A 10,255-nucleotide genomic window follows, 5' to 3' on the forward strand; every position below is an offset into this window, starting at 1 on the left:
TGTATGTGAAAACTACTTAGCAATCTGATTACTATTATGTCTCACCTGTCCGACTGACCAGACCCTCACCTTTATCTTTTTTTTTATTCATATTCTATCTTGTTCTTTACCTCTACTCTGATATTTTATTGTAATTTCTATTACCCTGTCTGTACCTGTACCTCCCCTCCTCCATGCTGCTATGATGCCCGAATTTCCACAAGGGGATCAATAAAGGAATATCAAGTGTTCAATTCAAGTGAAGTGTTCCTTCAGGTGTCATAGCAGCATGGGGGGGGGGGGTGATACAGGTAGGATAGGTAGTAATAATAATAGAACATAGAAAGAAAGTTGCGAGAAGAACAACATATACAATAAATAGTAAAGAAATAGACAGAAAGTTGGGGAGATGCTACAACAAGCTGCCACATCTCATCATCCTATTTTATTTTAATATTTGGTTAAAACAAAAGTAGACTTAATTTATATTATATGTATAACATATAATTTACATTATACAAATTATTATTATTATTATATATCTGGGTACACTTTTTGCATTGCTCTTATTCTGTCTATTTTATACTAATTCTATGTCTGCACTTCATGCATTGCTTTTATTTGACCTACTAATAGTCTTTTATAGATTTTAATGTCAGAAATCTATCATAATCAATAAGTGTGGAAAGGCGAAAGTGTGCTTTTTAATGTCATCAGAAATCTATTATAATTTTTCCTTATAGATTTTAATGAGGATTTTTCGGGACGTTTTAATGTCAACTCGCTGCTCATTTTATTTATTTATTATTTTATCGTCTATAATTATATATATATAATTTATGCTCATTTTATGCCTATGTCTATTTTATGTCTACATCACTGCTTTGACACACTTTGGGCTGAAATTCTTGTATGAAAGGTGCTGTACAAATAAAGTTTATTATTATTATTACTACCTTTATTTATAATTTATTTATTCTGTGTGATTTTATATGCCTTTTTTTGCTCAACTCTGACTGTGTGTACAGTTGCCTTTCGAGGTTTAAATAAAGGTTTGAAATTAAACATCAATTGAGGGCAGGCACTCATTTGCAATAGTTAAAAGTCAATTACAGCAGGGAGGGAGTGGAGCGTAATGGCACATGTGTGGGGGGGGGGGAGGGAGGGGTGCGGTCAGGTGGCACCCTATACCTGGAAGGCAGGAGATGTGGGTCTAGGTTTCATTCCACCTCAGTTGTCCTTCACACGTCTGCGATGACAGCCGCTCCCTCTACCAACACAATGGAGACGAGAGACCCAACCTGCAGCTAGCACGCAAGTAAGTCTACCGTCTCTATTTATATAATACAACTCTATATACTGTATATACACCGTATATATATATATATTTATAAAGTTCATCATTTAAGTTATAGAAAGGAGGTAGGACCATATAAGTGTATACTTCTTCCTACTCCTTTTCGGACATGTACTATTTATTTATTTTGTTTATGGACAATTTGCTTTATATGTTCACTGTACATTTATGTGTGAGAAACATAAAGTTAATTATTTAAGTCATAGAAAGGAGGTAGTACCATATAAGTGTACACTTCTTCCTACTCCTTTTTGGACATGTACTATTTATTTATTTTGGGGGGAGCATTTGCTTTATACGTTTACTGTTAATTTTATAGTTTTTTTGTGTGTGTGTGATTGTTTTCTTATTATTTGTTACGTGTTTGAAATGAAATCTATTCTATGACGGTCAAGTGCGTCACAAATAAAAGCCATTTAATGGGTTAACGCTGCATTTGTTTATGGTCAGAGGTGGGAAGTGGGAGAGGCGTCATCTCTGACCTATGTGTGTTTGAGCTACAAAGTAGAAAAAACATGGAAGCTCACAATAAACCTTTTTGGCCATTTTTTCGTACAATTTGTCTCGCATGAACTACAACTCACAAAGACAGTTTACAACGACATATAGCTAATATGCTTACAAATGTACTCTTAAAACAGCCAATGACAACACGAACGTGTATACGATGTGGGTGGCCATGTTAAAATGACGTCAAATGATTGAGGCTGAGGCTTGAAAAAAAAATCATACCCGAGTTTGCGACTAGGAACTCCAAGTTGACGCTCTGTTTTATTGGATTTCTTCCTAGTAGGAAGTCGGAATTTCCGATATCTGTACATATCCCTTACCTACTAGTTACGCTGCTGGCCAGTATGACTTACTACCATAGTGTCTTTATACCTGCACTGTACACATTAATACTACAATTCTGTACATAGATCTGATTAGCACCATTACTCAGCAGTACTCATTTATATATTATATACCCAGTTTAATCACCTGTACATTGTATATCACTATTGCACTTTACTGTTACATTTGCACTCTAGTTGGATGCCAAACTTATTCTTGTTGTACTGTACTTGTGCTGCATGATGACAATAAATCAAACCTAATCTAATCTAATCTCATTTAGAGCACCGGGGCATCACCTCTTCCGCCCGATCCAGAAGACTGCATCGCAACAACAGGCTCTTGTAGATCACACATGCGGGGAGAGCAGCTATCGGGGGCCACACCGCAGACGCGTGTAGATCACCTCAGAGCACCATGGCACCTCGACCCGCACTGAGCGGAGTGTGACGGACGTGACGATGTACCTGCAGTATCCGTTATCCGAGGGAAACGTCACCGCGCCGGCGAACGGCTCCTTGGTCTTTAGCCAGTTGGCAGGGGTTTCGCCGGTTCACCGCCATTACGCCGTCAGCCTCTTCCTCTCCTGCCTCTACACCGTCTTCCTGTTCCCGGTGGGTTTCGTGGGGAACGTCCTCATCCTGACGGTCAACCTGGCGCACCGCGGCCCCATGACGGCACCGGACCTGTACTTCGTGAACCTGGCGGCGGCCGACCTGGTCCTGGTGGGCGACTCTCTGATCGAGGTGTTCAACCTGAAGGAGGGCTACTACGACAACGCCGCGCTGTGCGTCTTCATGTCCCTCCTGCAGCAGGTCAACATGTACAGCAGCGTGTTCTTCCTCACCTGGATGAGCTTCGACCGCTTCGTGGCGCTGACGGCCGCCGGCGCCGTGGGCCGCGGCGTGCCCCACGCCCGCCTCGTCTGCTGCCTGATCTGGGCGTCGGCGACGCTGCTCACCGCCGTGCCGCTCGCCGTGGCTCAGGCGCGCCACGCCGGCGAGCTCCACTTCTGCTTCGCCGACGTCTCGCAGGTCCAGTGGCTGGAGGTGACGCTGGGCTTCCTGGCGCCCTTCTGCGTGCTGGCCGTGTGCTACTGGAGGATCGCGCGGGTGCTGGCACTCGCTGGGCGGCCTCGGCGGCGGCAGAAGGCCCTGCGGATGATCTCCGCCGCCGTGCTGGTGTTCTTCGTCTGCTGGCTGCCGGAGAACGTGTTCCTCGGCGTTCACCTGCTGTGGGGCGAGGCGGGGGACGGTGGCGGGGCCGGGCTGCGGCACGACTACCCGCTCACGGCTCACGTGGTCAGCCTGGCGGCCTTCTCCAACAGCTGCCTCAACCCGCTGGTCTACAGCTTCCTCGGGGAGACCTTCCAGGACAAGCTGAGGCTCTTCTTCGCGCCGGCGGCGGCGGGGCACCGGTCCACCTCGCGGATCTTGGCCCGCTTGCCCGTCGTCGCGAGCGCCTGCGGCTGTGCGCCGTGTAAAGAGGCGTGCAAGTCCACGCAGCTCCTGCTGAGCACCTGCTGCCTCCAGCCCAGCGCCGTATACGCCTCGCATCCACACCTGCCACAACTCTTTTGTGACGCGTGCGATTCGAACGTCTAGGTCGCCGCGTGCCGTGAATTTAAAAGACGCTATTGGCGATGCCAGTAAATTGAACTCTCTACTCATAAGTGTTAGTAAGTGAGACGCCGGACAGACCCATTCCTGGACAGTGAAGGGAAAGTGCGTCAACTCTGGGACTTGACGATCTTATGAAGAGAAATCGAATCGGATGTTGAGATTTATGTATGATTTATGCTCATTATTTATTGCAATAAATATATTTTTTTAAGTCAAAGACTTGATATACAAAATGATTAAGTAACGTAGCCCAATGGTTTTGTTTTCAACAGAGCTTGTACCTGGAGCGTCCAGTAGCCGAAGGGAAGTTTACTGCACAGCCGAGTGGCTCACCAACAACAGTGTTCACCAACATTACACCATCAGCCTCATCTGAGGCTGACTAACTAACAAATATAAACCAACTAAAGAAATAACTAAAATATATAACTAAATAATATAAACAAACTACAAAAAAGATCTAACTAAAAATATAAACAAACTAAAGAATATAAACAAACTAAAAGATATAAACTAACTAAGAAATAACTAAGAAATAGAAACTAACAAAAAAGGAATTACTAACTAAAAAGTACAAACTAACAAAAAATATAAACAAAAAAAATATGAATACCCCCCCCCCCCCTTTTCATACCTCTTTTCGCTTTTTCTTCTTCTTCTTTGTTGGTTCTGAGGTTTGTTTGCGTTTCTTGAGTGTTTTCTCTTCAGTGTCGTCGTCCACTATGACTGATATTTCAGGAATCTCTAACTGCGGCACGACCTCCTAGATTAAAAGAATGTGTGAAATAGTTTTTGACAGATACTTTCAGCTGAATTTAATCAAGGAAGACGGGGGAAACGGGAACATTTATCACTGTGCATCTGTTTATCACTGTGCATCTGCTGATTACTGTGCATCTGCTGATTACTGTGCATCGGTTTATCACTGTGAATCTGCTGATTACTGTGCATCTGCTGATTACTGTGCATCTGTTTATCACTGTGCATCTGCTGATTACTGTGCATCTGTTTATCACTGTGCATCTGTTTATCACTGTGCATCCGTTTATCACTGTGCATCTGTTTATCACTGTGCATCTGTTTATCACTGTGCATCCGTTTATCACTGTGCATCTGTTTATCACTGTGCATCTGTTTATCACTGTGCATCTGCTGATTACTGTGCATCTGTTTATCACTGTACATCTGTTTATCACTGTGCATCTGTTTATCACTGAATCTGTTTATCACTGTGCATCTGTTTATCACTGTGCATCCGTTTATCACTGTGCATCTGCTGATTACTGTGCATCTGTTTATCACTGTGAATCTGTTTATCACTGTGCATGTTTATCACTGTGAATCTGTTTATCACTGTGAATCTGTTTATCACTGTGAATCTGTTTATCACTGTGCATCTGTTTATCACTGTGCATGTTTATCACTGTGCATCTGTTTATCACTGTGCATCTGTTTATCACTGTGCATCTGTTTATCACTGTGCATGTTTATCACCTCTCTTTCAGTCTTTTTCTTCTTCTTCACTTTGCTTTGCATGTTTTCTTCCACACAGACCACGGCCTCCTCTGAACTCTTCCTCTTGGCTGCACCGGTCTTTGACTCCAGAGACGTTTTCTTAGCCATGACGAGAACTTAACTCCTACAGAAAGAAAATAAAAGAGAAAAAAGATATACGTGACTCATGTTTAAACGGAGAGAGTCTGAACAGAAACCGCAAAAGTCGCCTTGCGGTCTCACTTTAAATTTTGCGTTTAGACTTTGGGAGGGAATTCTGCGTGCAGACGAGGCTGGAAAAGTGTGAGTAAATGTCTGCGTTATTGATGTAATATACATTAGGGCTGCAACTAATGACTAATTTGGTAGTCGACTAAACTGCCGATTATTTTTTCGATTAGTCGACTAATCGAAAACCAATGTAAACATTTTTTTTTTTTTTTTAATTACCTATCTTTGTGAAAGTGGCTTCTCAGCTCTGGTCCAGCTGAAGACAGAGCAGAGGAACAAATTGGACATTGAGCATGACCTCAGAGTTGCTTGTCTACCATCACCCCAGACTTTGAGACTCTTGTCAGGACCAAACAACAACATCATAACATGATGATCCCATAGCAAATTAAAATAATGACTCATGAAACATTTGAATTTGGATCTTTAAGCCACTTTAAATGAAAATGTATTTGAAGAACAATACAGCAATCACTCATAAGATAAATAAATTAAATAATACAAATTGAAGTGTACTTTAAATAACTTTTGTTTGCTGTGTGTGAGAGGAGTCCGTGTGTGTGTGTGTATGTGTGTGTGTCTTACTCTGATCGCTGTGTGAGTGAGAGGAGTGTGTGTACTGTGTAATTTGTGTGTGTGTCTTACTCTGATCGCTGTGTGAGTGAGAGGTGTGTACTGTGTAATTTGTGTATGTGTGTGTGTCTTACTCTGATCGCTGTGTGTGAGTGAGAGGAGTGTGAATGTGTGTGTGTCTTACTCTGATCGCTGTGTGTGAGAGAGAGGAGTGTGAATGTGTGTGTGTCTTACTCTGATCGCTGTGTGTGAGTGAGAGGAGTGTGTATGTGTGTGTGTCTTACTCTGATCGCTGTGTGTGAGTGAGAGGAGTGTGTATGTGTGTGTCTTACTCTGATCGCTGTGTGTGAGTGAGAGGAGTGCGTGTGTAATGTATTGTGTGTCTAGTCTGATCATCATCTCCTGCAGGGGAACAATATTTTCAATGTCCAAAATTTGCTATGGGATCATCATGTTATGATGTTGTCTGGAACCCTGAGAAGCCACTCTCACAAAGATAGGTAGTGCACAAAAAAAAAAAAAAAAAAAATAATTAAATAATTTTTTTTTTAATGACTAATCGACGCAACAATTTCTCGTTGCCGATTTTTTTATAATCGACGTCGTCGATTATGTCGACTAATCGTTGCAGCCCTAATATACATGCCAGGTCTATAGGGGGTGCTGCAGTCGTGCCGGTGGCTATGTCACTTGAGAACCCTTTCGTCATATTTTTATGCGGTTTGACTGTTCAGATGATAGCGCGAATGTGTATAGTTTCTAGGATTTCCACCCAGGAAGGTGGTTTCACTTTTTTGCGGATTCTCCCCACAAAAATGCTGTTGCCGTATGAACAAAAGGCACATCCGATAAAATATTTTGCCGGATTCACCCGCGAGCGTTTCCATCTAAACTGCGCCTTAGACAGGCATACATAGTTACATACATACATACGGTAGTTAGTTACATACATATACATACATAGTTACATACATACATAGTAGTTACATACATAGTTAACTTACATACATACGCTGTCAGCAACCAGGAAACTTACTAACCATAAGTCTTTGAGACTCAATGGCTTGGTAAATGGTGTATTCATAGCAGCTTTTATCCAAAGTGCTTTTGAATTTTGACACAACCACCACAGTGGACTTTAAATGAAACAATCAAGGTGTGCTTTAAGTGCAGACTTTCAGCTTTGATTTGAGGGTATTTACATCCAAACCAGGTGAACCGTGTAGGTCAACAGTTTCTACAATTACTTTTGGTTCCTTAAAAGGAGGAGGCACATTGAAATTGTTGTAATTCCTACACTGTTCACCTGGTTTGGATGTAAATACCCTCACATGTACAGAGACAAAATTATTAAAAGTGTCGATGTCCAAATATGTATGGACCCAACTGTATATTCAATGCCACTGTGAATTCATAATTTGGTAGCAGCAGCGTAGATTATGGAATAGATGGCATATCAAGGCTGTGTAAACAACAAAGGAAAAACTAAAGCAGATCCACACAACAGCATGCTGTTCTAACCCCCAACATAACATTGAACTGAAAAGTGTCACAAAATGCATTCTCACCAATGCACCTTAATGAACTGTGCCAATTAGATTAGATTAAAATGTATTATCATCATACAGCACAAGTACAGTACAACACAAAGAAGTTTGGCATCCAACCAGAGTGCAAATGTATTAAACAGTGTATAATCAGATGTGTGTACAGAGTTGTAATATTAATTATGTACAGTGATACAGGTATTTAAGAAATGCAAATACATATTTGTTTCTATTTTAATCTTTCTTGTTGCACTGATTGATTGATTGAAAACTTAAATTTTTTTTTCCATCTTTTTCCCCCTCCCTTTTCCTCCGATTTTCTCCCATCCCAATGTTAGTCGTTATGCCAATTCCTAATCCCCTTCCTGGTCGCTGCGCACTTACCCCCCCCAGTCGGTCTGGGAGAGTGGAGGCTATCACATGCTTCCTCCGACACACGTCTAGCCAATCAACCGCTTCTTTTCACCTGGCAGCGCGGACTCTCACTGAGAGGGTGTAACGTGTGGAAGGATCACACTACCCCCCTTAGATTCTATCCGCGATGAGCAGGCGCCCCGACCGAACTGTAGGAGTCGCTGTTCTGTTTACAACGACCCGGACCCACCCCTCCAGCTTTCCCACCCTCTAATACTGCCAATTGTATTAGTGTGAACGGCCAGCCAAGCTGGTGACAACGCCGGGAGCTGGATTCGAACAGGCGAATCCAGCGTCTCCGGCGTTGGTGACGAACGCAGTCTCCGCTACGCCACCTGACCGCCCTGAAAACTTTAATTATTAAAGTTGGCTGACTCATTTGAAGAAAGCTAAGGGTATGTGGAACTTGCGCTGATATGGTAAGCATGTTATTTACCATGTAGAAGCTGAACAGGCTACAACTCCCGTTATAATTATAGCCTAAGCTATGCTTTTGTTTTCAGTGTTGGGACATGTTATTTCCATGGCCTAAGATAGTTCAATCAATAAATGAGCTACTCTCTGCCAAAGCTCTCTGCCAAAGCCAGAACCCTGATTTTATGCACCCACAGATTTTGATTTTTTTTAATATATATCCAAATGAGCTTTATTCTATAGTAGTATTATCAGTTGAACATTTCTCAAACATAAATTGTACCTCGGAACATTCCCCAGGGTTCTCTGAGTGTCATCTATTGATTGATTGATTGATTGAAAACTTTATTAACAGATTGCAGAATGGGTACAATACAGTACAGCTCAATACACACAATTGTTAAGGGGATGCAGACCAGAGAAAGACTTTCGTCTTGTTTACATCAGGGTCCCCCATTTTCAATTCATCAGGACATATATGACATACATGACATACAGATAGTCAGTACTGCTACATCTATACATTTATGACATACCAGATTTGCAAATACAGTACTGTTTGTGATACAGAAGGAGTCAAGAAAAGGGAGTATATACATTTGACATAGAAACTGTACATTGGAGGAGGTTGGGTGGGGGGGGTTGGGTACATTGGGATATTGACAACCATACTGGGTAATTTACATTGGAGGTGGTTGGGGGGGGGGGCACACTGTATAAACAAGCAAAACTGTACATTGAGGGGGGGGGGGAGGAGACACTGTACAAACAAACAAAATTGTACATTGGACTATTGACAAAACCATACTAGGTAAATTACTGTACATTGGAGGGGGTTGGGTTAGGATATTTACAGGGGCCAGTGTTGAATTGCAGTCTCCAGTAGGTGTCCCTTGAGAGAGGTTTTGAAAGTGGGTAGTGATCCACATTCCTTTACAGCTTTGGGTAGGGCGTTCCACATTGATGTGGCATAATTGCGAAACGTGTTTAGTCCCTTATTTGAGCAGAATCTGGGTTTAACATGATTTGTGGAGCTCCCTCTGGTGTTGTGATCGTGGTATTCACTGACCTTTGGGAAGTATTTTGACATGTACTATAAAATCTCTAAATGTATTGTCTATGAATGAATGAATGAATGAATGAATGAATGAATGAATGAATGAATGAATGAATGAAAACTTTATTTAACAGATTGCAGAATGGGTACAATACAGTACGGCTCAATACATACAATTGTTAAGGGATGCAGACCTGAGAAAGACGTTTGTCTTGTTTCCATCAGGGTCCCCCATTTTCAATTCATATAGACATATATGACATACATGACATACAGATAGTCAGTACTGCTACATCTATACATTTATGACATACCAGATTTGCAAATACAGTACTGTTTGTGATACAGAAGGAGTCAAGAAAAGGGAGTATATACATTTGACGTAGAAACTGTACATTGGAGGTTGGGTGGGGGGGTTGGGTACATTGGGATATTGACAACCATACTGGGTAATTTACATTGGAGGTGGTTGGGGGGGGGGGGGGGGGGGCGGGGGCACACTGTATAAACAAGTAACACTGTACATTGAGGGGGGGGGGGGAGGAGACACTGTACAAACAAACACAATTGTACATTGAACTATTGACAAAACCATACTAGGTAAATGACTGTACATTGGAGGGGTTGGAATGATTGGGTTAGGATATTTACAGGGGCCAGTGTTGAATTGCAGTCTCCGTAGGTGTCCCTTGAGAGAGGTTTTGAAGTGGGTAGTGATCCACATTCCTTTACA

At 42.2% G+C, this 10,255-nt stretch overlaps 2 protein-coding genes across 2 annotated transcripts in view; one reads left to right on the forward strand and one right to left on the reverse strand.

The window, feature by feature from the left end:
• chlsn (cholesin) overlaps positions 1–10,255 on the reverse strand; it is a 28,774-nt gene that overhangs the window by 17,589 nt on the left and 930 nt on the right. The window contains exons 2-3 of the mRNA XM_084322510.1: positions 5,287–5,431; positions 4,427–4,555 (exon numbers count right to left, since the gene is read on the reverse strand). Of these exons, the coding sequence (XP_084178636.1) occupies positions 4,427–4,555; positions 5,287–5,415 (258 nt within the window). The 5' untranslated portion in view covers positions 5,416–5,431. The remainder of the gene's footprint in view (positions 1–4,426; positions 4,556–5,286; positions 5,432–10,255) is intronic.
• On the forward strand, positions 1,218–4,416 carry LOC311235151 (G-protein coupled estrogen receptor 1-like). The gene is made up of 2 exons (XM_084322509.1): positions 1,218–1,297; positions 2,454–4,416. Exon 2 carries the CDS (start codon positions 2,632–2,634, stop codon positions 3,772–3,774), a length of 1,143 nt encoding a protein of 380 aa, XP_084178635.1. The 5' UTR covers positions 1,218–1,297; positions 2,454–2,631; the 3' UTR covers positions 3,775–4,416.

This window comes from Notolepis coatsorum (assembly GCF_963971535.1).
Source record: "Notolepis coatsorum genome assembly, chromosome: 10".
NCBI lineage: Eukaryota > Metazoa > Chordata > Actinopteri > Aulopiformes > Paralepididae > Notolepis > Notolepis coatsorum.